Below are 26,391 nucleotides of genomic sequence, written 5' to 3' on the forward strand. Positions count from 1 at the left end.
ACACATGGAGTTTGATGCTCTTTAATTAGAAACACATTTCTGTGTTTTTTAATTATGGCCTCTATAGATCCTACTCAAGAGGAAAGCATTGTCCAGTTTGTGAGTGTGACTGGAGCTGATAATGAAAGAGCTCTCTTTTACCTACAAGCAGCTGCTTGGAATCTAGAAGTAAATTGCCTTGTCACGATAAAATGATTATACACTCAGCTTTATACACAATAAAAATAATTTGTCTATCCTAACAGTCTGCCCTAAGTGCTTTCTTTGACAATTCTGAGCCGTCCCACTCTGGTGATGGTCTGGGGGATGAACCTCTCATGCCAGTCCAAGAGACGCAAGCTCCTGATCCCTCGGCTGTCCCCAACCGTCACGCTGTACCCGAGAAGGAAGAGGCATCATCAAAGCAACAGTGAGGATGTGTGTGTATATAGGTGACAGGTGACTGTGTGTTGAGAGAGAGAGAGAGAATTTGGGTGTGCACTACATAGATTGTACGTGTAGGAGTGCACTGATATCTAGTGTGTGGGCACATGTGTATCTTAATCTCATTGCACAATCATGTACCTATTATCATACTGGCATTATTGTGGTCTTGTTATTGTGTATTGGGGCATGAAACAACAGTAGCTATAATTACAGTCGCATTATACTATAAGTTATTGCGACTCTAAAAGCCATGCAATGACACACAAGTTTGTGCACATACAGTGTACACATTATTCATTCACTCATACTGACATAGGGGAGGAATTGCCACCCTCTCTGACTATCAGTCCAAACCGGGAACTTCCAGTGGGGACAAAGGTCAGGAGTACTTTGCGGGGGGCTCTGAGCACAGTGGGCAGATGATTGAGGGCCCTCCCAGGAAGAAACAGACCCCTGACAGTATCGCCAAAGAGGTGTTTGAGTCAGCGAAGAAGTGAGTGGTTGATGTATTTACACACCTCACAGAACTTAATCTAAACATGTTGTAAGAGCTGTTTTTATTAATTTATGTACACTTGGGTCCTCTTGTGATATAATACGTATGTCAATGTCCACAACATCTGTCATATCCCCACTCCACCCCCTGATCACACCCACACTACAGCCAAGGTGCCATGAACATTGATGAAGAAGAGCAGCAGAAAAAGAAAGATAAATCAGCAGCTTTCCAGGGTTCAGGGTTCAAGTTGGGGGACTCAGAGGGTCCGAGTGTGCAAATCAGAGGAAGAGCACGTGACCAATCATCTGAGAAGGTATGTAACAGTAGCTGTGCTAGTACAGTGTTGTTGTGAGTGTGTCAGTGTGCTGGTGTTTACATTGTACAGTGTATAAGTTATCCGAGGCCATGCCGCGGCCAGCAGGTATATTATTCCGTTGGTTTGTTTGTTTGTGACATGTGAGTCTACTCACTTGGATACCATAGCGCTGTGTTTACAGTATGGATAGCCTTCACACAACAAGTTATTACCGTATATCTTCTAATTTATCGGACAGCAAAAAATAATTATTTTAGAAATTGTCCGGGTATAATTGGAACAGATTTTTATAGAGCATGCGAAGTGTCCGGAATAATTAGAACAAGCAAGCAGCTGCATGCGAGCTAGCTAAGTTTAATAGAACAGGGTACGACTGAATAGTTGCACTAGCTATCTAAAACTAGCCACTCAAAGCTATCTATCTGCAGCACTCAAGCCTTACTTGCCGTCTATGAATGGTAACTCAACTTTTCAAGGTATTGTCCGGATATTTAGAACAATGTAATATTAAAGTACTGGCGTGTCCGTTGTATTAGAACAACGAAAATTGCCCAAAAGAGTGTCCGGGGTAATTAGAAGTGTCCGATAAATTAGAAGATATACGGTAGTTTTAATAGTGGCAGATTTGCTCGTTGTAGAATAAAAGCCAGCAAAAGCTAAGAAGCTTGAACTTGCACGTTGGCTAGCTAGATAACACGCGACGTTTATTCGAGGCAGATCTTATTCTACATATTTGCAGCTGAAGTGATCCTTTACCCGTCTCTATTAGAAGTAGGTTGTTCTTCTTTACTATTGTATAACTGAAAATTCCTCTAGATCCTATTAATTTTACACTTCAGTGCTCTAGTTATTATAGTTACATGTAGCAGATAGAAAGTTTGTTTTGAAGGCCTTATTGTGTTTTCAGTTGCTATACATGTACGTGTAGCATTTCATTATTAATGTTTGTGGTTTTCGCTGATTAGGCATGTACACGAACATTATTTTATACCCACAAATTTAATATCTCATGCATGCATGCTGCAAAAAGGCCTGCTATTCCTTAAATCCACGAAATCCATTCGAATGGTATTCCTGCGAAAGTTCACACCCTCAAAATAATACGACTATTACATTCAGTACTCTTACTCATTGCATTTATAGGTGCGTGTGTATAATTATGAGTGAGACTTAAAAGAAATATTCCCATGAACTGTTGTAAAATAGAGGTTGTCTTCAATCAGACAATCCTATGTAGTACATTTTATTGTACACTTTATCGTACATGCCCCTCCCCCTCAGGTTCGACACACATTAACGTTCTGGAAGGATGGTTTCTCAGTGGATGATAGTGAACTGCGCAATGGAGAGTCGGAAGCTGACAAGGCCTTCATAGCAGCCATCCGTAAAGGGTAAGTTAGAACTCAAGGCTAGTTGTGAATGTGGCTTGTCCTAGTTTCAGTTGTACTGTGCACACTTGTAGAAAGGATCCTCTACAGTCATGTATCTCTTATATTATGCACACCATTATTATTATTGTGCACAAAAATGTGCATGTACTTCTGTGTGTGTGTACTTGTAATGTCGATAATTATCATGTTACAAAGTTTGTTTGTTCAGGGAGATTCCTCAAGAACTACTTCGCTCGGCTAAAGGCGGGGAAGTAGACATTGACTTACAGGACAGACGAACAGAGAACTATGTCCAACCTAAACGCAAGGTCGTGGCTTTTTCTGGGGAGGGGTATAAACTGGGAGGGTGAGTTTATGTAGTACTGTCACCATGCGGCTTAATCTTAGCTATAGTGACATAGCCCAGTGGCCACACAAGTATGCAAGTTGAAGAGGCTATGTTGATTACATGACTAGCCTCGATCCCAGACCTTCCTTCAATGCGACCTAGAATCGAGGCTAGACATGCAATCTCTCAGAACATGACTTAAAGTAATTAATACACATTCATGTGTATTTGATTTCTCTGCTTTATTGTTCGCAGGGTTGCCCCAGAGGTAGTGTCTCATGCATCCCCTTCCTCGTCTGCCACGCCCACTCCCCCTCCATCAGTCCCTATCGATCCCGACCAACCAACAACTAATGTTCAAATCCGATTGGCCGATGGTAGCAGAGTGGTAGCAAAATTTAATCACACCCACACTGTCAACGACATCAGACAGTACATCAATCTGTATCCTAATAATTATGTGTGGGACAGCGTTATAAAATTGTAGACTTGGATATGTAATTTTAATTTTACATTGTACAGATAGTGTGAGTGTGTATAATAATATAATTATCGCCTGCTTACATTTCTGAATCCCTCCTGTTTAGAGAGCTTTACATACGCCGTGTTTGTGTCCCCAATGACTGCGCTATAGTCCCTAACCCTCCCATCAGCTGTCGACCCTCTTCCTCTGTCTACGCTCTAATGACCACCTTCCCCAATCGAGAACTGAATGACCCAACACAAACAATAGCTGAAGCTAAGCTTCTCAATGCTGTTGTTGTGCAGAGACTCAAGTAGAGCTGTGTAGTGCAAACTCTATATTGTTACTCACTCATTGATTGTTGATTATTCTGTATGTACAATTATCATTGTATATAAAGGGTTTTTACGGAATAATGAAGTAGAAATACGCCTGTTAATTGACGATTATCACCAATAGCAACAATACTGAACCAAAAACCAACGATTATAGACTAGCTAGTTACTATTGCTGAGATACTGCTGCTGTGTGTACAAGACACGTATGTACGACATGTAAGGTAAATAACTGCTGATAGCATTATACGCACAGTAACACACGATTCATGATAAACTGACGACTGCATGAGCCAGCCCCGCCCCCCTTATGTGGTGCAAAAAAACAATTCACTGAATTTACATTCACTTGTAGAATGAATGAGTGATGGACAAGTCCTCCAAATATCCACTCTTTCCTTCAATCCCGAACAATTACCTCCCCCCAACACCCACCCCCACTCCTCACCATTTAAATAGGCGAGCTTACGGCTCCAGTACAGGTCATGACTCACCTCAAAGAAGCTGCATAGACACTCCTCTGAGTCTGTATGCATCCACAAGGACCAGACTGAGAGAAGAAATAGACAGCTATGCCTCTGTTCCTGTACCATGGAGACGAAAAAGCATTCAGGTCAGCGTTTGAAAGATTATAATTGCCATTAACAATACGACGTAAAACAAGGTTGCATTATTATTATTATTTCCCTCTTGTTAGGATGAATCTCTAGCTGGTTAAGTGCGTCAGTTTTCTTTATATCTAGTGCCACACCTAGATCTGCATGTACTCTGTCATTCAACTATTAATTTTTGTTTTAATTGCTGTAGAATAATCACCGTTCATTCATAATCCAGGTCCCCCTCTCAGCATTGTGTGCACCAAAGGCAGTTCTAGGGGCAGTGGGAGGCACATTCAACTCCACTACTAAAGTCAAGAGTTTCCCATTGCCTTCAATCTACAATCGCCACCAGTTATCCAGTCGCGGAGTTCGCAATGTTGGATTACACACCGACAGGTACTTGCCAACTACTCGCTCAAAAACAAGACGAACTGTATCAGACTCACTAGTAAATTTTTCAAGAATAGGCACAAAACAAAGTGAGCACCTGATCCGTTGTGAAACTGGTATCATGTTCAGTCGCAAAATTCAAAAAGACGGAGAAGTAACGCCTCACAGGGTGCAACAGTCGTATTATATGAATGGACGCACAGCCCAACTTTTTAACAGAGAGGAAATTCCACAGAATGAGCTAGAGGTTTTACAGAAAATGGCACTCTCTCAAAATACTCGTCTCTACTACGGCAAAGGGATTCAATCGTTTGGAGGGAGAACTAGTAAAATCGTGAAACAGTTCGAGGACAGACTGCAAGAGACGATATCTGCAAATAATCATGGTAGTTATACTACTTTGGAGGACATTGATGCTAATCGATACAGTAGAGCAAGCAGAGCAGTGACACCCGGTTCCCCTATCATTGAGGAGAATGAACATGAAACTGAGCAAATAACTAGCAAGGTGCCCTCGGATACAACCTTCATGACAGAACAAAACGATAACAATCAACCGTATACATGACGTTTGTATAGATAGATCTACTACAGTTTTTATGTTCAACAATGTCATGTTGTAGAAATGTTTCACAAAAGGGCATAGCCTGGGATCTACTCATAGACAATAATAATTGACTTTCCAAGTCACAAGAAAATTACACAAGTACATAGTTACTGATAGGATTGGCTCAGCCTATTAAAAACAGATTCTTGTTATAATTATATACATTAGAAAAAACATAAAAATTACTAGAATTATAAAGTTACTCTTTGTAACCATTGTTCTGTACACATAAAAAAGTGTTTCGTACGTAGTCTTCTGGTAGTCCATGCTCTCTAGCACCGGCCACGATAGTCTTGAGGTACATTGGAGATGGGAGTTCATCGTTCTCCTCTTTGCACATGTGGTACGCCTGACATTGCAGCTTCTCACCAGAGCCAAGCTCAACTTCTATTTCTCCTCTCGCCAGCAAAGGGGATTCTTGTCTGCAGAGATAGAATTGAACTACTAGAAAGTAGCTATGATGATTAATTACTATACATGCAGAGCATGTACATTACCCACAAGTCATGATCATCGAAACGACTCTAAACATGCAGTGAGATTTAGCTCTACTGTTCAAACTGCCCTCACCTGTCCAGCATGGGTAACTGCCCTCTTTCCAGTCTCCAGACCACCCCCCACACAACCTCTCCACCCTCCACCATGGTCGACCCCGCCCCCTTCCAAGATTCTGACCAGCCACAGAACCTGATACGCTTGCCATACACCTGCCCAATGCTCACAAAGCTTGCTGTAGGGCAGAACTGGTGAATCCTAGCTGAGCTCATATAGGAGCCGAAACTAAAGTAAAGAAAAGTCCCATCTTGGGCCATTTTCTGGTTTCAGCCTTCAAGGGGTCTGAGGAGTGCTGAGTTGGCTACACACCCACACCCTGAAATTGCGGCAAACATTATGGTCAATGAATATCATTAGCGAAACCAGTTTTCACATACAATACAGTCAAAGATCGCGATCGAGACCAGGGGCGGATAAGACTCTTTTTGGCTTGTCTTTTTCATGATCAAAACAGCTCAAGATGTCTGATGTAACGCAAGATATGATCTTGGAGTATATCCTACGTAAGGGTGGAATGGTAAAGAATGTTGATCTAGTTCGACACTTCAAGAAGCATCTTCAAGTTGAAGATCCAAGAATGAAAGGTACTACCCTACTACTAACTTAGCTAGGTATCTGGCAGTGTTTGTGCTTGTTGTTTTAATCTGGATTTGTAGACACAGTAGCTTGCAACATAAGGCATGGCACACGGAAATGAATGTTTGCTTTGCATTACCGTATAGATAATTATAATTTTGGAACTGGTGTTTGCCCTAGGCCGGCTATAAAGCTAAGCGATCACTGCCCCTAAACAAGCTAAATCTTTCTATTGTAAAGAGCTAGAGAAAGAGAGTCAGTGTTTGTTGGTGGTAGACATTCCTAACTATGCTTTTAAGCTAATTTGTGGCTTGAGTGCTAATTACCTGATCTGTGGCTTCAGGACTTAATTTTATTTGTGAAGTAAGTGTGCAGTAGATACTCTCCACCACTGTCCATTGTTTTACAACACACAGCAGAAGCCCCAGCATGTGTGCTAATAGGGTAGATAGACATAGCTTGCTCATTTGGGGGACTTTGTCTATTGCAGATGTAAGTGCATGTGCATTGTAGATCAGAAATTGTACTTTTAGCTGCCACTGTTGATTCGCTGATAAATTAATTCATATTTTCTTTTGATGTGGTTTTATCTATCACACATCAGCATTTTATATGTACCTTAACTAGCTCAATGATTCTGTTTGCCTCCTAGCAACCGTCTGTCTACCACAATGTTCCTCATTGTCAGGCAGATAACTGTGCTTTTGTTGCTTCTTCAGATCGAGCTCGAGAAGCTTTTAAAGAGAAAGTGAACTCTGTTGCCTACATCAAGTCTGAAAGGGTAAGTGTGAGATGTGTGTACGTGATATTCACAATAAATAGAACGGGATATGCACTCATATTTACAATGAGTATCTATGGCATCTCGATTTCTCTTTGCATTAGTGGTCTTTGTATTAGTGGTGTTTGTGCCAATTCGTTCTTATTTTAGTAAAGTATATTGCACAATGCTGTTGACCCAGTAAATACCTGGCCATTGTATAGTTATGTCGTGTTGTTTGTGTGAATTTGTTTGCTGATCTTGCCCCAGGGATTATACCAGTTAATCATTAGGTAATTATGGGGTGGTCACAATGGTATGGAGGATACGGGTTATTACCTCTCAGTGTACATAGACACACTCCTAAACACCCCCATCTGAGGCTTGTGGTAGCTATAGGCTAAAAAAGGTTCAGAATCAGTTTAAAGTACAATTAATTACACACAGAGTAAATAGCCTTTTAGTAGCTCAACTATAGTTATGGTTTGTTGACCGATCTGGTTTGCTTGGGTCCCCTTCAATAGTGACACAATAAGCTATGTGTACATGTATGTTGCATGACTGTCTGCCACCTTGTGTGGCCCACACTACTGTAACCATAACTTAGTCTGTCTCACCATGACTACCCACGCATATGCCCACAGGGCGACAAGTTCCTCCACTTGCGACCGCAGTTTGAGTTTAAACTGGCCCAGCCCCCTTCAGGACGAGTACCAAACGGACAGAGATCCTCCATCTCCTCAACAGAAGACGCGTTTTCACCTCGGAAACAAACTCTAACTCAACGAGACTCGCTTTCGTATGATTTTAAATCTCCAGTAAAATCTTCTCCACCTCCGAGACCGATTACCAACTCAAGAGAGCCCATCTCTAACAGCATTGCTGGTGTCGCGCCGTCTCCGAAGAACACAGCTGTTCTAAACTCGTACAAGCCTGTCAGCATATCCCCTCCCCCTTCTAACTCTGTGTATAGCCCACCAAGTGTATCCAAGCCAGACTCTTCGATGGACTTTGACCTTGGAGGCTCAGATTTTGGCTCTTCTCTATTTGCTCAACTCGATTCGTTTGGGTCCTCACTTTTCACTAATGATACTGGTAGTAGTTCATTGACTACTAGTGGTAAAACTAGTCTGTCTGCTTCCAACGTAACTTCCTCTTCTCGTCAAACGGGTTTGTCCAGTTCTAATGTCGACTCTGCATCTCATCCCACTAGTTCATCAAGCTCCTATCTAGGCTCTCCATCTCGGCAAACTGGTCCGTCCAGTTCCAAAGTAGACAGTTATTCCAGCTCAAATTTAGGCTCTACTTCTCGTCAAACCGGTTTGACCAGCTCATCCATAGGAGACAGCAGCTCATACCGTGGGACCTCTTCAACCGCACCCAACTCTACTAGCAGCCTAAAAAGTTCGAACAATACAGGGCAGTCGCATCAGACAACTCAGCCGAGTTCTCTGTCACGCCACTCTGCTGTGAAGAGTGGTCTTCAAGTTGGGGACCGAGCCAGCTCTGGCTATGGATCACTGGGGAAGGCTTCAAGTAAGTCTTATTGTCCTATGTACGTGCAGTAAATGGTTTTGGTACAATAAACTTAGGGGAAATTAAGGCAAGCTTGTAGTACAATGTGTATAGTTATGGTATATCATTATGCCTGAGCTTCTAATTCCATGTGATGCTTCTTTAGTAAACACAACATAGTAGTGTACTCTGCATGTCTCTTGAAGTTCTTATAAGTTGATTAGGCTGCCTACAGTGTTTCTCCTAGCCATGCCAACATCCTTACTCTAGTCTGCCAGGGCTGTTGCCAGGATTCATTACAATAGTATGTGTTACAAACTGGTTCACCCTTGAGCAATAAGACTGGCCATATAAAGAGGAGGCCTGCCAACTCATTCAAGCTGAAATACATGCTATGGAGACTTTAGGGCCCATTAAACCTGGCTGCATTATAGAGGGTGAACTGCTTTATATGGTGGACAGGTTTGTAATAACCAAGCTATTCTATCTGTGAATAAAGCTCAAAAGGTATTTTCCTTGGTCTGTCGTAACTACCTGTGGTGGTAAAGGTACACCTGTTATCTTAACCACATCTGCGCACACAGCAGTCGTGTGGGTTTGTTTACAGTGCATGTCTCTGATATAAATACGCTTCAATGTACATACCACATTAGTGATGTAATCTAGCTATTGATTTTGTCTTCCTCGATGTATGTACAAATGCTAATTATGATGTAATACATATTTACTGTCAGCTTAATGCAATAAAGTATAATTGTGACTGTACAGTTTGGTATGTGGGAATTAAACCTTTCTATACCATAATTAAATTATTATGTACTACCGTCCTTTGGTATATTTATGACTCAGTAAATTAACACAGAAATGCCCTGTCTAAGCATCCACTAAAAATTAAAACTCGATCGGCCTATATAATTACATCGATTGGTGAAACCTATACTGTTTAATTATATATTTCTCAGTAATACCTGTATACTGTATAGCGCTCGTGACATTTGTTTGTGTGTGCATCTTCTCTGAATTTTGTAGTGATGGTTTCTACATGTATATATGCTGTGTTTGTTGCGGTCTTGTGTACGGCTCTATACGATATGTTGTGTCAACTAGCCTGAACTTTGTGGACTAGTTAGATATGTATTGTTGAAGACGATAGATTATTAAAGCATTTTCAACATTTCACTGCAATTTACATTATTAGTCGTGCTTATTATTGATAAATCCTGTTTAGAGCGATCATCTTTGGGCAGACTAACAGTGGCTGTAATAAAGAGGTGGCCTACGCTAACAGTTTAAAACACATAAGTTAGTGACCACAATAGACAGATTTTTGCTGTATGTTTGTGCATTGCATTTCCTGATCATGAACTATATGATCATGAACTATGTGGCATAATTGTGTTCCATGCAGTCACTGTATTGTACTGTACGTATATAGCTATGGTAATGGATAAGGCTCATAGGAGATGTACATCACTGTTTTCATTCCAGTCATTCTGTGCATAGCTCTGCTTGGCATGACTGCGTGATATTCTTGTGGGAATTGGCTACACATGAATATGGTGCTAGTACTAGTGTGTCTGAGTGTTGTATATATCTGAGCCTAATGTAGTGCCGTTGAACAATGGCTGTATGCAATTGGCTGGTCTGTGTCTGTTGACAGTGTGTACAGTGTGTGTTGACAGGTCCTGAGGGAATTTGAGGAGTGGTAATTAATGCAGCCCGCTGTTAATACGACACAGTGACATATAATATCTCGTTTCACGCTTCTATGGACACACCTACACACACTTACTACACACACTCACAACGCACATACTTATCCCTCCCCTCCACCCCCCCACACACACACTCACTCCTCACCCCACCCACCACACACACACACACAGACTCCCCCCACAGCACTTCCACGCCGAGCAAAACCCTTCAAAGCAGCAGCAGTGCAAACAAATCAACATCGAGCTCACTATTTGATGACCTTGATACAATGTTAGCTGGTCTGGATTCCTCCATCTCTATGAGCCTATTCGATAGTACCCCCTCTAAACCCTCGTCATCCACTGTTGACACGTCTGTCTCGAGTAATGGCCCGGGGTCGTCTCTAAATAGCCCACCCTCGAGTAATGGCCCGAGGTCCTCTTTGAATAGCCCACCCTCAAGCGTTTACTCCAAACCAGCAGCTTCCTCGACTAACAGCACGCCATCGAAGACTGCGAACTCGAATAGTGGAACAGGGTATTCATATAACAGCATACCCCCCAAGACAAACAGTGGTACATCCTCCAGGCCAATAAGAGAGTCAACACAGAGCATGGCTAGTGCTACTTCTATCGGTTCTTCTAAATCGCTCTCAAGTACCTCTCCAGCCTTGACCAATGGGAGCGAAGAAGTCAAACATGTGACCAGTCGTCGCCCACCCCCTGGACCGTCTCCTGTCCCCAAACGCCCTGCCCCTAAGCCCCCCACTCGTAAATCAAGCGAACAGAAGGAGAGTCCACTAATGGCAAACACGCTTGGTCGACACACGACCACTTCCAACAGTCATGAAAACTATGGCTCAAATACACAGTCTTTGGGACGACAACCACACTCCCCCAAAGCTGCAGAGGGTGTGGTCAATCGTCACGGGGGTAAGGCAGACGATCCATCTCATGGAACATTGGGGGGTCTTGGACTGGATTTTTTGAGTTCGTTTGGAAGTTTTGGATCATCTGCAGGGACGAGCTTAGATTATGGACCTCCACCACCCTCACAACCCCCACCCCTCTCACAACAGGCTCCACCCACACAACCTCCACCACCCTCACAGCGGGCTCCACCCGCTCAGACGGGGCACTCCAGATTGTCTGATATCGGGCGACCACAGACATCAACGGAGGATGCCCCTGCAATCAGAGTGGAGTCTCCTACCAAAAGCTCAGGTGAGTTGAGTGTATATAGGTTCAGATAGCCTAGGAGATGAACCTTGAACCCTCGTGTGATGCTTAAAATTAGTGTGTGTTCAGATGTCTTGCCAATAATTATGTACCTGCATGTACACACAACTTACATGCACATGTTTGTGCACAGATTTAGCGTGGCTTAGTATTTGGCTCGCACATGTACTGTAGCTGTGTTATGAGGTGAAGTACCGGCCCTTTGATGATTCAATATACTTTTTAGGAAAATGAATCTTAAGAATTACCCGTACAACAATGTACAATACATGTATATGTACATGTACATGCATATACACCGTATGTGCTTGTTCACATATGCAGTACCTTCAGGCCTTATGGTTTTGTTCTCTGTTACCATGACTTCATGGCCTGCTATTGATTGATCACATAAGACACACCTTTACACCTCGTTGATTTGGTAATAGAATACACATGTAATTGTTTTATTCCAGACACATCCAGTCACACTGGTAGGATCTCCCCATTCAATGTCAACGAGAGTGGACGTGGTCGATCCCCAACATATACCAGTCTGGGGCCACGACCTCATCACGATTCTGCTGAGCGATTAGGCCAAAAATGTAAGTTTTCACTGGTAGAAAGAGGATGCATATAATTATACGTAAAGTAATGTTGTTTGCAAAATACATGTACATGTACCACACCCCACACCTTTCACACTCTCACACACACAGCTCATCATCTCTCCAACGAGCGGATCCCAGCTGGCGTAGTGTTGCGTACTAGAGCTCCTAGCAACATACATCCGTCAGCCAACAGAAGATCGAGAAACTTTGACAAAAACAGTGAGTATATAATTATAGTCTATCTATATCTGAGTTCTATAGGCTCCCACATGTACATGCATGTATATAGCGATACTTTAAACTATACACTGTAGAGGTACCATTTTCTAACATTTTCGGTTGAAATTAAACTGGGTAGTTGCTTGAATTAGATATCGCACACCGATTGATCTGTGCATGCACATACCATTGCTGTCTTTGTACCCACAGGTAACCTCGAGAACAAGACTCGTCAGATGATAATAGGGACGCCCCCCACAGCTCGACGTCACTCCAAACTCTTGGCCCCCCCTGAAGTTGCCCCCAAGCCGGCCAACAACAGTCATGAGTTCCCACCAGCCAGGTCCAGAGAGGATGTGAGTGCTTGAGTTTTGATTTCTATATAATATTATATATACAAGTACAAGTATCCGATAACTTCCTAAAATTCAGTTTTTGTACTCACTGGGTTCCTGAGTAGTTGTTTTGTAACTCTGTATTTGTGAGTGTTCTAAATGTCCATACAGTAAGTCTTCCCTGGAGGCCTGCGTAAGTAGCTATTTTCATACATCTTTGTATGTATTAATTGCCTGTTGCTGTAGTTTCACTGTTGATATACTTTAAGTTAGTAACCTTTTTTGTGCTATACCCACGTACGGTATTATATATTGTGCATGTAGGTGTTGAATGGTACGTAGCAATGTTTTCTTATTGTGATGTGCATGTTTTATGCTGAGACCTCTTGTAAGGTGTTGTACATTCATTGTTCTGTTTTGATGTTGAGGTCTCTAAGACATATGTATCACACCCACTGACCCCGCCCACTCAGGTGTCACAGTACGGGGACGAGGAGGGGTCAGGGTCCCTACAAGGTACAGAACCAGACTACTGGGACATTGACCCGTACGAGAAGGAATGGATGTTGGCCAATGCTGAGGGTAACATGGAGACAATACATCGCCTCTTTATGACTGAGTCTTCGCTGGTGAACAGAAAAGACTTTCTCCATGGTTACACAGCCATGCATTGGGCAGCCAAACACGGTCGTTGTGACTTGATCACAGCTCTAGCAATGAACGGGGCAACTGTCAACTTGAAGTCGGTGAGTGCATGTGGATATATATACATGTAGCTACACCTACATGTGTAAAGGCGTATGTTGTATAGAATTTCCACAGTGCGTTATGTAATTATGTGTATATATATAATATGCAATGTATAATAATATTGTTTGAAAAGCGGTTCCTTCCCTAACATGCTTTCATGATCAAGGCAGTAATGTTTCTATTATTTTATTGTAGGGCTTATATAGTTGTGTTTTGGCTTTCAAAGCTAGCAGCTGTACAGTACTACGTGTATATAGTCATGCATCTGGAACTAAGTGCAGCTGTGTTTGTTTGCTTAGTGAACAGCGTGTACGTGTGTATGTGTGCGCGCGTGTATGTGTGTGTGTGTGTTGCAGCATGCAGTGTGTTTGATCTCATTTCCCTCTCCCCACACATGTGCTGTCACCTTCCTAACAACCACAGAATGTAAGTCAATATATTTGTAGTGTATCGTAAATAGTTCAGTGTAAGGCTAATTTCCTATTAATACAGGTATCAATTTCAGTGTAGGATTGTATGTCCATGCATGGTAGCTATAGGTATCGTCTTGTATGGTGTCTACGTTTAGTTCACTCTCTCTCCCACCCATCATTCCCATACATGGAACTCTATACACTTCTCCTCTTACACATGGACTCTATAGGGGGTGAGCCACACACACACACACGCACGCACACACACACACACACACACATACACACACACACACACACTCACACACACACACACACACACACGCACGCACGCACGCACACACACACACTCACACACACTCACACTCACACACACACACACACACTCACACACACACACACACACACACACACACACACACACACACACACACACACACACTGGGTGGTATAATTATGTTGTTGTTTTTAGGTGGTTTTGGCATATTTGCTATAATTGTAGGGTTTCTGTTTTTCACTTTCGTGAAATCTTTGAAGTTTTTGAAGTTTTCTCCTTTATAAATTTAGCAGATATTTTACACTCACGTACATTGTGCGTGACCACTCTAATTATCTGTGTAGAAAGCACACACATCTCCCAGGCAACTGGTTCCTTGGGGGCTTCAGTTTACCATAGAGCAATTATCACATGTTTATCTCGTTGTGTAGGGGCTGACTCCTCTGCATTTGGCAGCTGCCAGTGGTCACGACAACGCAATACAATTTCTGGTCCAGGAATACAGTGAGTCGATCAAATCACTTCTTTATTTGTAGCTGTTACAATAGCCATTGTATTTTCTCTCCTATATGATAATATGAGAACCGGATACTTAGAAACCTATTGTGGTGTGTGAACATAGAAGGTCTCCCTCCATTCTGAGAATCAATGTTAATGGTAGCTCTACTGTACTTAAAAGAAAAGGAATCTCTTGATTATGAGTTTAATATTTGATCTTATTATGAGATTAATATTCCTTAAGAGGCTAGTCCAATTGTCTGGTGTGGGTTTAATCATTTTGAGAGGTGCGGAATCAAATAGTGTCTGTATACTAGCTGCTAGTGATATATCTGTATTGTGTTTGGTTCAGATGCCAATGTGAATGCCCGTGACCACGGTGGACGGAGACCTGTCGACGTACTCAACCCAAAGTGCCAACAGAAGACAAAAGGTGCGGATAGGTCCCATCCTCAATACAGGTCATCGAAAAGTCCATTTTAATAGTCTTTATGGACGTGGATATCATTAATTTTGCTTTTTTATTATAGTGTTGAGAGGTGAGAATGTTATAATTTTGTTTGTTTGTCTCTTGATTTTGCAGGTATGCTCTCAAACATTAACAACCACGGGCTACCAGTTCCTTCAAGTAAGTATACGTACCTTATAGTTATATAATTGTACATACAGTGTACACTCTGAGTTGATTACTCTTCTCTATTGACAACCCACTCACACCAACTCTCTGTGTGTCCAGTAGTTTTGCTTCTGCGTGCATGTAAGTATTATAGCTGCATGTACAATGTTTAAGGAGGCAGCCTAACTAACCACCTGACAGTGTGTGTAATTATCCGCCTGCATACACACACACACACTCACCGCCCACTCCCCACCCCACAGTGCACTGGGTGAACAACCTCTCCTCGTTTAGTCGCCCTCGTAGTTCCAGCACCCTCTCCCGTACCTGGAGCTCGGTGGGGGACATTAATCGGAAACACCACGCCTCAGAACCCACTCGGAGACGAAACTCACCAAAGTCCATACGCAAGAGTTTCAGTTTCAAAAGGACGACGCGCATCAAGGTCGTAGAGCCGACCTCTCCTTCTAAGAAAGACAAGAAGGCAGAAAAAAAAAGGTGAGCACATTATTTATTTCTTACCTTACCTGTTACCAATAACTTTTTTTATGAATAAAACAAATTGTTTACCTTCCCTCAAACATCTCCGCTGTAGTTGGTCATTTACAGTAGTACAATCATCCTTATGTGTGACTGTGTGATGATTATACGTGCATGTAAATATTCTTTGTTTTGCTCTAGTTTTTAAGATATTGCAAAAAAGGATCACCTGAATCACAGACTGTTACTGTATAATTATTATTACCTCACACCACACACACACACGCCACACCACACCACACACACACACACACACACACACCACACGTACAGCAAAAAGCAATCAAAGCGGCCTCACAGTGATGCTCACTCCTACTCAACCAGTAAAAACTGGGACGTTTAGAACAAATTTTTTTGTCAGTTTGAGATTTAATTTCAGAAAGTTTTAACCAGCCAGCAATTTGTTGTGTAGTCGTGGCAATGACCGTTGCACTCCTTCACTTGTTTGTACCACTGCAATCCGAATTATTATGTATGCTCTATTATATATATATAGCACATGTTCACAAGATTTAATTTTTATACATAATGCACATGTGTATTGTAATTATGTGGTCTATATAAAAGTTTGTGTACAAAATGTATTTACTGTATGACATGCATGACTGACTGTACATGTACAAGAGTTTATATACCTCAATCGATCTACGTTTGCTGCTGGTTTAATTTTAGAATTACATGCATGCATGATTATATAATATTTATGATTTTGATCTAAGCTGTACCTCAATTATACCATATGTGACAGGGCCTAGGAAAACCCCCCCTTAACGCGGTACTAATTAAATTAACCTTTAGGTCACAAAGGTTGAAAGTGAAGTTCTGCAATCAACAAATCTTTTTGCACCAGCTTGAAGCGTACGTGTATATAACAGAAACATAGACTCGTCAAAATTATACAGTCATGTACACGTTTGTATGAATGAAAGGGATGAGGATAAAACCAGACAAGCTTGTCAACGACAATTATTAACTTGTAGAATAATACACCGAGTGTCCGATAAATACATGTACATGTAAGAGTGTTAGAATTGAATTATTCAGAGGTGTCTGGAGTTAGTGTACGAGGTTGTGGAGTTGACCTGTCCTGCAACCACCCTCTGTCGTACCTCGTTCACTCGTGAGAGCAGGTCAGCTTCTTGTCTGTCCAGGACGTCACGACGACGAGACCAGTCCAACGCTACATGGAGGATAGGGTCAGGAGGGAAATTGATCGTGAAGCAGGTGACATTTTGTACACAAGACACGACATTGACAGATGAACTCCTCTTAGCTACATATAAGCAGCTATGATTTTTTCCTTGTAACAAGTATATACGACCACCATGCGAGATAAAGGCCACAATGAAACTAGATACATACCAGTTACCATAACAAAGGCCAGCACCCAGGTCCTAAATGAACAGCTGTACAAACAACCCCCCAACAAAGGGCACTTTATATAATAAAAATCGTGCTCGCTAAAGGTGTCGTCCTATAAAAAGATCCCACTGTATACATGTGCTAAAACCTGGCACACCTGAGTGTCCGTAAGAGCTGCTGCCTGTAGTGCTGGGGTCCTCAGAGCTAGAGGTCATAGAGGTCACAGCTATTCTTTCCCTCTGGGACACGCCCAATTCACCACCCACTCCACTCGGGTACGAGGCACGGGACTGAATGTTCTTTCCCACTCTAAGCTCTTGTTTGTGTTGATCCAGGTGAGTTTTTGTGAGATCCTCAGTGAGTGAACGGAGTTGCTTCTCCTTGAACCGAGTCTCACGTGCCTTAATGACAACCTGTAACAAAGAGGAGCACACCATAATGTACATTGGACACTACTGTTGCATGTATGTCTATAGCGGTCACCCTCGGGCAAACTAATAGTGGCTCACTGCAATAAAGAGGTGGCTTAATCGCTAACACAGGTTGAAACTAAATAATATGCCCATGCAGTTGAATATATACATGTACTGTAGTTGCCAAAAATGCTTCATTTTGAGAGAAAAAACACAGGCAGGTATTTAGCCGTTGTTCTGGTGAATGAATTTCAATGGAGACTTGGGGCTGATTACCAACTTGACTGTATTTATGGAGGGTGATCTGATTATAGGGCGACCATTAGTCTAAGACAGGTTTAACTGTCCCTGTGTCACTACAGCACATTACACGCCGCAATGAGTGCCAACAATTGTTTGGTTGAGGACAAAGCTAATCAACGTCTCAATGAGTGCCAACAATTGTTTGGTTGAGGACAAAGCTAATCAGAAATACAAAACACTGTGTAACAAATTACTACAATTGTTGTCAGGGTTCTCAACAACATTGCAGAGGTAAATACAAATTGAAAGTTGTACATGCACATAAAAATTATAATTCCACTGACTGTCTCCTCACCTCCTCTGTATTGATATCCCTTTCCACGTCCCCGAGTGTCCTCCGTGCTCCAGCTTCGGCCAGTATCCGGGTGTTGGCCAGCTCTGCCTGACTACGAGCCAATCTACAGTGAGTGGTAGCATCATAATTACTGAGTGATTGTGTGTACGGTAGCTGTGTTTTCTCAATACTAGGCTGTAGCTCCATCACACAGCTGCAAACACAGACTAGTTTACATGTACATGTAGCTTAGGAATAACCAAACATGTAGTAATAAAATTAATGTCCAATGGGTCCTAAAATACAAGTTCCCTAACTGTTCAGACGCTAGTCAAAATAATAGGTCTGGAATGCCTGAATAGTCTGTACATGTGCAGTGTATGTTGCTGTTACTATGCCCACTAACTTAGCCTGAGCAGCCTCCAGTTTGCTCCTCTCTCTGGCAGCATCCTCTTCCACAGCTCTCTCCAACATGCCCTGCTCCACCTCGTGACGATGACCCTGAGTGGCCATGTCCGTTCGAAGACGATACAACATCTGTATGACGGTTGGGTGGGGAAAAGTACATTGTGTTTTGACTAAAGTCGTAAATGCACAGTCAGTACCAGTGTAGTTAAAAATTAGATAATTAAATTTCCAGCCATCGAACAATGTGATAAAGTGTAAGCTACAGAAAAAGTTGGCTGGATATCTAATGGCAGTATAATAGAAGGTTCTGGCTGCTAAAAAATGCAAGTTTCAGCAAACAACGAAATACTGATATAATGCTCAGGTACTGTACACTTAGTCTATTGTTGATACACTCGCAGTACATGCATATAATTATACATTTTAGCCTCGCTCCCAGGCCAATTTTTTTTCAAAGGAACTGAAGGGGAAAAATACGACCAGCGTTTAATAGGAGGAAAAACGGCCTGGGACCGAGGCTAATCCTCATACAAATCAAGGGCAGGTCGATCACTCACCTCCTCTTGAGAGCGGGCCAGCTCCTGCTCGAGGAGGGCTTTCTGTCTCTCCAACTCCAGAGCCCGTGTCTCAATGTCAGTCAGCACATTCTTTGTCTCTCTCTCACGCTGGGTCACCTGGAGGGGACACACTGTTACAGTATATGACAATAAACAGCTGATAGCTATCTCACAGCTACAGTGTACTTTGTACAGCTCCCCCAGTAATGAACGTACATGCTAACATCACTACTCACAGGTTATATAGAGAAGGTGTCTAATAGCCTGGTACATATTATTTTACTCTACGTGCATGTACATGTACATAAAATATTCATTGTTAAAAATTCCTAGACGAAGTATTTAAACTCAACGGATGAAAATGTACATTCTGTTTTCTGGGTCATACCTAATCCAACTTCTTTGCAGTCATGTACATGTACACTCACCTTCCTCTGTATCTCGGTGTCCATCCTGGCCAGCTCTGTCTCACGCACTGTCTGCTGGTTGGAGAGGAACCTATGTCTGGCTGCATCCAACACATTGACCTCCTTCACTTTGATCTCCCTCTTCAGCGCCTGCAGTCTGGGGAAGGGAGGAAGGGGTATAACTTGTGTGTGTACTGCATACAACAAACGTGTACTTTAAAATATGTTAAATGCGCACCGATGCATAAAAGGGGACATTCATAAGCTAACAGTACATGTAGCTCTGGTTAGGAACATTTTGAACTGCTTTGACAAAACGATAGGCAAAAATATGCATTTACAGTGATTGTGTATAATTGTGCACATAATTATACAGTCATGCATATAACATTTGTAGGTCTTGATTTGTACAGTGTACATGTACTACCTTGCCCTCTGATCGGTGAGCCTCATGTCCTCCACCTGAATCATTTTCCGACGTTGTTCCTCAGCATCCATGAGCAGTGCTTGCTGGCGGGTCCATGCCTCCTCCTCCAGTCGTCGCTGCTCTGTCAGTCTCTCCAGCTCAAGAGCACTCTGTCTGCAGGGATCAAGTGTGTAGCTGTCCTCATACATCACTGTCATGAAATCTAATCAGTAATGCACTACAGTAGAACCTCGATTATCCGGACACCTTGGTTCCAGAAGCAGGCCGGATAAGTGAATATGCCGGATAATCGAAGAGATAAACTACACCTTGATCCACCCACTTTATTGATAAACAGCGGTGCCACATGGTTGTATGCGCATGCGCAGAAGATAAGCAGGCATGTCTCCATGGTAACAGCTGCAACGCGCATGCGCGTTTGAGGGACACGCCCATTTTCTGATCTGATAACAAGAAAACTGCTTAGCCGGATAATCGAGGTTCCGGATAATGGAGGGCCGGATAATCGAGGTTCTACTGTATTTATTTACGCCCTTTGGTTTTTTATGAATTTCATACTGGGGTCCTTAAGACTTAACGCTCTACAAAGATACATGATATACACCAAACTTCAGGCAAATTCTACGAGCCTTTTATCTCCACATAGAACACATGTCACCCACACCACATCCTCACCTCTCACGGAGGTAGTCTAGCTCCTCTTTGCGAATTCTCTCTCTCTCGACTATCTGATAGTCGACAATGAACTTGGGGTACTTGTTGAACACGGGGTAAGCCCCTCTCGTTAGCGGCTCAAACGAGGGGAGGAGTTTCTCTGGATGGATGTCAGGGGGTGTGGTCTGTTGCATGTGATAGGCCTCCTGAACGACTGCTCCAACGTCCACTGTTGACGTGTGATGGAAGAAGTACTGCAAAATAGGTGTGTAGGTTCAATCAAGCCCACCAAATGGTTATATTCTGTACATGCACATTGGGTGAAACGCTTGTTCTGTTTAGATGTTCTTATTAGTCAACCTACATTTTGGAAGTACATGTAGTAGCTAAAGTATCAGTACAACCATGTATACAGTGTACATTATGCAGTAAGAATCACCAAAAGGTGTTCATCTCCTACAATGTACGTACTACCGTATATCTTCTAATTTATCGGACACTTCTAATTACCCCGGACACTCTTTTGGGCAATTTTCGTTGTTCTAATACAACGGACACTCCAGTACTTTTTAATATTACATTTGTTCTAAATATCTGGACAATACCTTGAAAAGTTGAGTTACCATTCATAGACGGCAAGTAAGACTTAGAGTGCTGCAGTTAGATAGCTTTGAGTAGCTAGTTTTAGATAGCTAGTGCAACTATTCAGTCGTACCCTGTTCTTCTATTAAACTTAGCTAGCTCGCATGCAGCTGCTTGCTTGTTCTAATTATTCCGGACACTTCGCATGCTCTATAAAAATCTGTTCCAATTATACCCGGACAATTTCCCAAATAATTATTTTTTGCCGTCTGATAAATTAGAAGATATACGGTATACATGTGTGTACATAAAATACAGTAAATTACATGTGATACATGTACGTACGTATACAGTACACAAAACTTCACCAAGAGATCGAAGAGTGACTAACAGATACCTAGTTCCCCTCTCACCTGAAAGTCCTCGATGCGAGCACACTGCAGGAGAGCCCCACGAGCAGAGACAAGGTAGGAGGTGACCAGGAGGAGCAGGAACCCGGGATGGTTGGAGAGGGCATTGTCCCACAGACGCAGCCAGCCGTCACGAGAGAGCACCTCAGAGAACAGGGTCTCCATCAGGGGCCACACATACAGCTGCCATGCAAGAAATTTATAATTTGTATGCTCAAGGTAATAACAAGATGTAACCTTGAGAACTGTACACTTATATCACATGCACAGCGTACTACATTGTACATACACAATTTAACCAAATAATATTTGGTGCCGTAACAGCAAGGCTACTATTACAAATGTATATGCTCACATGTGAGGTGACTCCATGCTTGATGAGGTGCTCCAGTAGTGTAGCATCGTGATGTGCCAGAGTGTTCTCGACCATGGCCAGCACGTTGAGAGGAGGGTTGGGGAAATACTCAAACCACTGACTGCACCAGTTCACTGCAGTAGAGTCAACTAGCTTGTAAACACCACAAGTTAATCGGATATACATTTACCATTTACATGCACTGAATTTAGAAAGTGGTTCAGGCAAATGGGGGAATGAGTTTGAAGGACAATTTTACTACTTGTACATGTATTCGTAATCGTTCTTTCTTTTGACTGCATGCAAGATCCAATTCAGTAAAAGCTTCACAGTTACAAAATCGATATGTACGTACACGTATTAAGTGTGCGTGCGTGTGTGAGTTGCTCACGGAGTATGGTGGCTAGGAGCTCAAAGGTGACCAGCTGGTTGTTCTGGAACAGCTTCACAAAGGGGAACACCAGTCCGGGAAGATAGGGGGTCTCTGCAAATATGGACGCCCAGTGACCAAGCGCTGACAGTGTCCTGAAATAATAGGAGGACAACAAAATTATACAGTGTACAGTACAATGCATTTTAGTTGTACAGATGTACAAAATACAGCCACATACTAGCCTCGATCCCAGGCCCTTGGTTTTTCTCCTTTGATAGCAACCTGGGGTCGAGGCTAATGTAATACAGATGTGAGAATGTGAATACTGGGTGGACACTTGCCAATGTGAAAACATACTATGACTAGGTCTATTACAGTCCTCACACACAAGAGTTTGACTACAGACTACAGTAAAGTACAGTAAAGTCTCACAGTAAAAGAATGAATAAATTGAAGACAACAATAATCACGTGGTACCTCTGTAGTACTCTGAGTAGCTTCCTGCTCTTGATGGGGTAGGTCTGATGCAGGGTGATGAAGGCAGGGTGGGTGCCCTTGTCCAGGAGGGAGGAGTATGCATTGTAGTTGTCAGGGAGACGTAGTAGACAACGCCATATGAACGTCCTGTAGGGAAGAGAAGATGTCAACACAACTGCAATACATTCAACTTTGAGGGTAAGTCCCATCATAATAATGTGCATGTACAGAGATCAAAGATATAATTACATGTATTGACAGGGTGAAACCATCGTTTTAGACTACATGTACGTACATGTACAACAATACAGTACATGTAGCTAATTATGACTCGCATTACCTGTATTTGGATGGGTACTCTCCGTAGCCCTTTAAGATGGAGAGGAGTTTGTCCACCTTCAGCCGACCACTGTTAGCCACACCCACTTCCTGCTCCTGCACGTCTCTAGCCTTAGTCAGAGTCTTGTGAGAAATCAATGGAGGAGATTTCTCTCGTGAGATGCTGTCGAGCGGTTCATCACCAGACGCCATTTTCGTTGGCTTGATTTTGTCCTCTGATCTGGGGTATTCCACCATTTTCACCAGAGGAGCTGGAGGCTATAAGCAAGAAAAGAATGATTTAACGATGCTCTTACAGTCATGCACATGTATATGTACATTCAAACCACCTATTCAAACCTCAATGTAATGTACAGTATAATTAACATATGATTATGTGCTTGCATGGAGCATATCAGAAACTACACAACACACCGAGACTGTCTATTGAGAGAACAGTACACTAGACTTACACTATGCAGGTACCGTGCACTATACTTAAACAGTTACTAGAGAGACTCACCTTGTGCAGGTTATGCGAGGCCGCGGGGACATCATACAGTAACAGATTGCCTCTCTCACTGACACAGGTGATGGTGGCCCCATCAGGACTGGCATGAGCCGAGGACAGCCTGTTCTCTTGGGAACCCAGTTGGAAGAGGAGCTTGCACGTGTGAATATCTATGAACCGCAGGATACCATCTTGAGCCAGGAACCCCAAGCTCTGCACAGGGATTGGCAAGGATCTTTAGAAGGCTGCTCAAAACACTTAAATTCTGCATTACACTAGCAGATTGAAGCTTTTATTTTACATGACCCTTTACCAGCTTTAATCATGTAGCTGTTTGTAGCTTTTGTTTTGCATGACCCTTTACCAGTCGCAAACATGCAGCTATTTGTAGTTTTTATTTTGCGTGACCCTTTACCAGTTGCAACCTAGCCTCGAGACACATTTTAATCGGCCTGGTCTCGAGGCTAGTTGCAACCGCCATGAGAACTGATTGCAGCTTTTGTTTTGCAAAACCCTTTACCAGATGCTACAAAGTGGGCCTGGTAAAGATCAACACATTTCAAATAAGCAAAAGCCTTCCCTGCACCATTCACTGTGTAATAATCACGGAGTGTGATTACCAGGAGTCATGTGATCTCACCTCGCTAGAGTCTCCGTCCATGTTGTTGTTTAGGAAGAGCAGCTGTTTCACTAGTCGGACCTTCGAGGGCAGCTGTACGATCCTCAACAATTGTCTACTCTCCGTCTTCCATATATGGATGAAGTTGGATCGCCCCCCAGCCACTAGGAGTCGGCCATCATTGGAGGCAACAAAAGATCGGTAGTGAGGGGTGGGGCTGTGTGGAGGAGGGATGGCGTACTTGTAATCGAGAGTGTCTGCGTCCCAGGCGTGGATGGAGTCGTCTTTGAAACAGGAGATGATGGTATTAGAGAAGGGCAGGTAGAACACCTGCATTAGTAGCAGCAATGCACTGTTAGAGGCTGTGTCTAGTACAACAAGATGCACACTGTAATTCAAGGATTTAGATTTGCAGTCCTTATGAACCTTAAAATAAGGTATTTTCGTGCTTTTTAATAATTATGTCACCGCTTTTATTCATTACATTTGCAAGACTAATGTATACAAAAAATTGATTTAGGTGCTAAGAATATTACATGGGCAAATTGTCCAGGGGGTGCTGCTGTGCATAAATGGAAGGGGGCATTTCGAGAAATGTACAGTGCATATATGATTACACAACAGGTCTCACTTACATCCTGAACTCCGACCTCCTGTCCACCACTGAGGGTGCGTACCTACAAAATAATATACCGTTATAATTATTAGTAATAATTATGCTATACAAACTGTAACAGCTACGTGTATGTATAATATTCGAGGGGACATACTTATGATTGACCGTCTATTACTCATGAAAACTAGACTGCAAGTCAATATGTAGAGTACATATGCAGTGGGTACTGTGGACAGAATAAAGTCGAACAAGACAGTTCCCTCAGGCATTGCATACCCTGGTAAACGAGTCGAGGTCCCAGAGGACAGAGTCTCGTGAGGAGACGGCCAACAGGTGGCGACCAGAGCTGGCTAGGGACAGGCTCTTGACACACGCCTCGTGACCTCGCAGGGTGGCTACCACCTCATTTGTATCTGAGAGGAGGAGAGAGAGGGGCAATATAGTGTAGAGGCAACCTGATAGTACATGTACATTGGACATTTTGCCTAAGCAGTAACCATTATGGGAGCATTGTTATAACTCCTTCTGCATGCATGAACTTAGTACTCTCAATGGATATCACTGAGCTACATAACACCAAGGGCGTATAAGAGAAGAGGGCATGCAACTCACTATTAGTCCAACGTGCGAGCAAAAACTGCATTCGATCTATTTATAGCTATCAGCTACCTGTACTTTGCACCAAACTCCATTTAACAGAAATCTATTTTTAGATATTACTGTACTTTTCCAGTAACATTACTCCGCCCATTCAGTTTTTGCTCGTGGACTGTTGCATGCCCTCTTCTCTTATACGCCCTTGATAACACTGTACGATTATGTAAAATGACACATACTTTTGAATATACATTGAGTTGCAAATCTTACAACACTCACCAACATCGATGCAGCGCAGTGTGTAGTCAGCGAGAGCCATGAGCACCTCGTTGGGTCGACTGATGCATGCACCCAGGGCCGTGCATGACTGACCAGCCTTGTGTAACAGCTTGTACTTGTTACGGGCCAAGTCAAACAGGAACAAATGTCCGTGTTGGTCACCGGCAACAAACCAGTTGCCATGACTACCAAACGCCACTCTTGTGAATTGAAGGTGCCGTCCTTGTGTAGTGAGACCGGATTTCGTGTTACTCACTTCTAGATATAGTCTAAGGTGAGGAAAAATATATGTAGTTGGTGGGTGATTGTCATACACGCGCGCGCGCGTTTTTTATGATTAGACTCACCCATTCTTTATGACAGGGGAAGGTCTTCGTGTCCAAATGCTCCCGGACTCCTTGCCATGGAGGTCTATCAGCATGTGGGCCATATCACAGCCTCAAAGGATGAGCTGTCTTCTATCTTCACAGTTAAATTTCGTGCAGGGTCAAAGTCCAGTTTTGAGGTCGAAGGTCGTT

General features: G+C 42.7%; 5 protein-coding genes across 6 annotated transcripts; 3 read left to right on the forward strand and 2 right to left on the reverse strand.

Moving 5' to 3' along the window:
- The first annotated feature begins 15 nt into the window (after window positions 1-15).
- Window positions 16-3,839, forward strand: LOC135344829 (NSFL1 cofactor p47-like). 2 transcript variants are annotated; one of them, XM_064542112.1, is made up of 8 exons: window positions 16-168; window positions 246-409; window positions 743-919; window positions 1,091-1,238; window positions 2,523-2,632; window positions 2,841-2,978; window positions 3,216-3,404; window positions 3,548-3,839. In XM_064542112.1, the coding sequence occupies exons 1-8, from the start codon at window positions 55-57 to the stop codon at window positions 3,738-3,740; spliced, it is 1,233 nt and encodes a 410-aa protein (XP_064398182.1). In that variant the 5' UTR covers window positions 16-54; the 3' UTR covers window positions 3,741-3,839. The 2 variants fall into 2 exon arrangements, with proteins under 2 accessions (XP_064398182.1, XP_064398183.1); XM_064542113.1 differs by having other exon boundaries at window positions 3,614-3,839.
- Window positions 3,837-5,404, forward strand: LOC135344832 (uncharacterized). The gene is made up of 3 exons (XM_064542115.1): window positions 3,837-3,982; window positions 4,114-4,371; window positions 4,593-5,404. Exons 2-3 carry the CDS (start codon window positions 4,126-4,128, stop codon window positions 5,313-5,315), a joined length of 969 nt encoding a protein of 322 aa, XP_064398185.1. The 5' UTR covers window positions 3,837-3,982; window positions 4,114-4,125; the 3' UTR covers window positions 5,316-5,404.
- LOC135344834 (gamma-glutamylcyclotransferase-like) lies at window positions 5,360-6,228 on the reverse strand. Its single transcript, XM_064542117.1, has 2 exons — window positions 5,925-6,228; window positions 5,360-5,776 (listed from the first exon to the last, which is right to left on the reverse strand). The coding sequence occupies exons 1-2, from the start codon at window positions 6,164-6,166 to the stop codon at window positions 5,554-5,556; spliced, it is 465 nt and encodes a 154-aa protein (XP_064398187.1). The 5' UTR covers window positions 6,167-6,228; the 3' UTR covers window positions 5,360-5,553.
- Window positions 6,229-6,253: 25 nt separating this feature from the next.
- LOC135344826 (mucin-5AC-like) lies at window positions 6,254-16,515 on the forward strand. Its single transcript, XM_064542109.1, has 14 exons — window positions 6,254-6,493; window positions 7,205-7,266; window positions 7,890-8,781; window positions 10,647-11,678; window positions 12,149-12,277; window positions 12,392-12,502; window positions 12,713-12,858; window positions 13,311-13,583; window positions 14,011-14,233; window positions 14,709-14,781; window positions 15,128-15,208; window positions 15,359-15,403; window positions 15,655-15,889; window positions 16,205-16,515. Exons 1-9 carry the CDS (start codon window positions 6,370-6,372, stop codon window positions 14,041-14,043), a joined length of 2,802 nt encoding a protein of 933 aa, XP_064398179.1. The 5' UTR covers window positions 6,254-6,369; the 3' UTR covers window positions 14,044-14,233; window positions 14,709-14,781; window positions 15,128-15,208; window positions 15,359-15,403; window positions 15,655-15,889; window positions 16,205-16,515.
- Window positions 16,516-16,813: 298 nt separating this feature from the next.
- On the reverse strand, window positions 16,814-26,385 carry LOC135344825 (TBC1 domain family member 31-like). Its single transcript, XM_064542108.1, has 19 exons — window positions 26,221-26,385; window positions 25,874-26,142; window positions 25,274-25,410; window positions 25,017-25,058; window positions 24,403-24,711; window positions 23,775-23,975; window positions 23,274-23,530; window positions 22,934-23,080; window positions 22,475-22,608; window positions 22,084-22,217; window positions 21,732-21,911; window positions 20,758-20,990; window positions 20,083-20,235; window positions 19,677-19,812; window positions 19,249-19,365; window positions 18,690-18,820; window positions 18,305-18,407; window positions 17,451-17,706; window positions 16,814-17,111 (listed from the first exon to the last, which is right to left on the reverse strand). Exons 1-19 carry the CDS (start codon window positions 26,301-26,303, stop codon window positions 16,972-16,974), a joined length of 3,162 nt encoding a protein of 1,053 aa, XP_064398178.1. The 5' UTR covers window positions 26,304-26,385; the 3' UTR covers window positions 16,814-16,971.
- Between the last annotated feature and the right edge of the window lie 6 nt (window positions 26,386-26,391).

Source organism: Halichondria panicea, chromosome 12 (assembly GCF_963675165.1).
Source record: "Halichondria panicea chromosome 12, odHalPani1.1, whole genome shotgun sequence".
Classification (NCBI taxonomy): domain Eukaryota; kingdom Metazoa; phylum Porifera; class Demospongiae; order Suberitida; family Halichondriidae; genus Halichondria; species Halichondria panicea.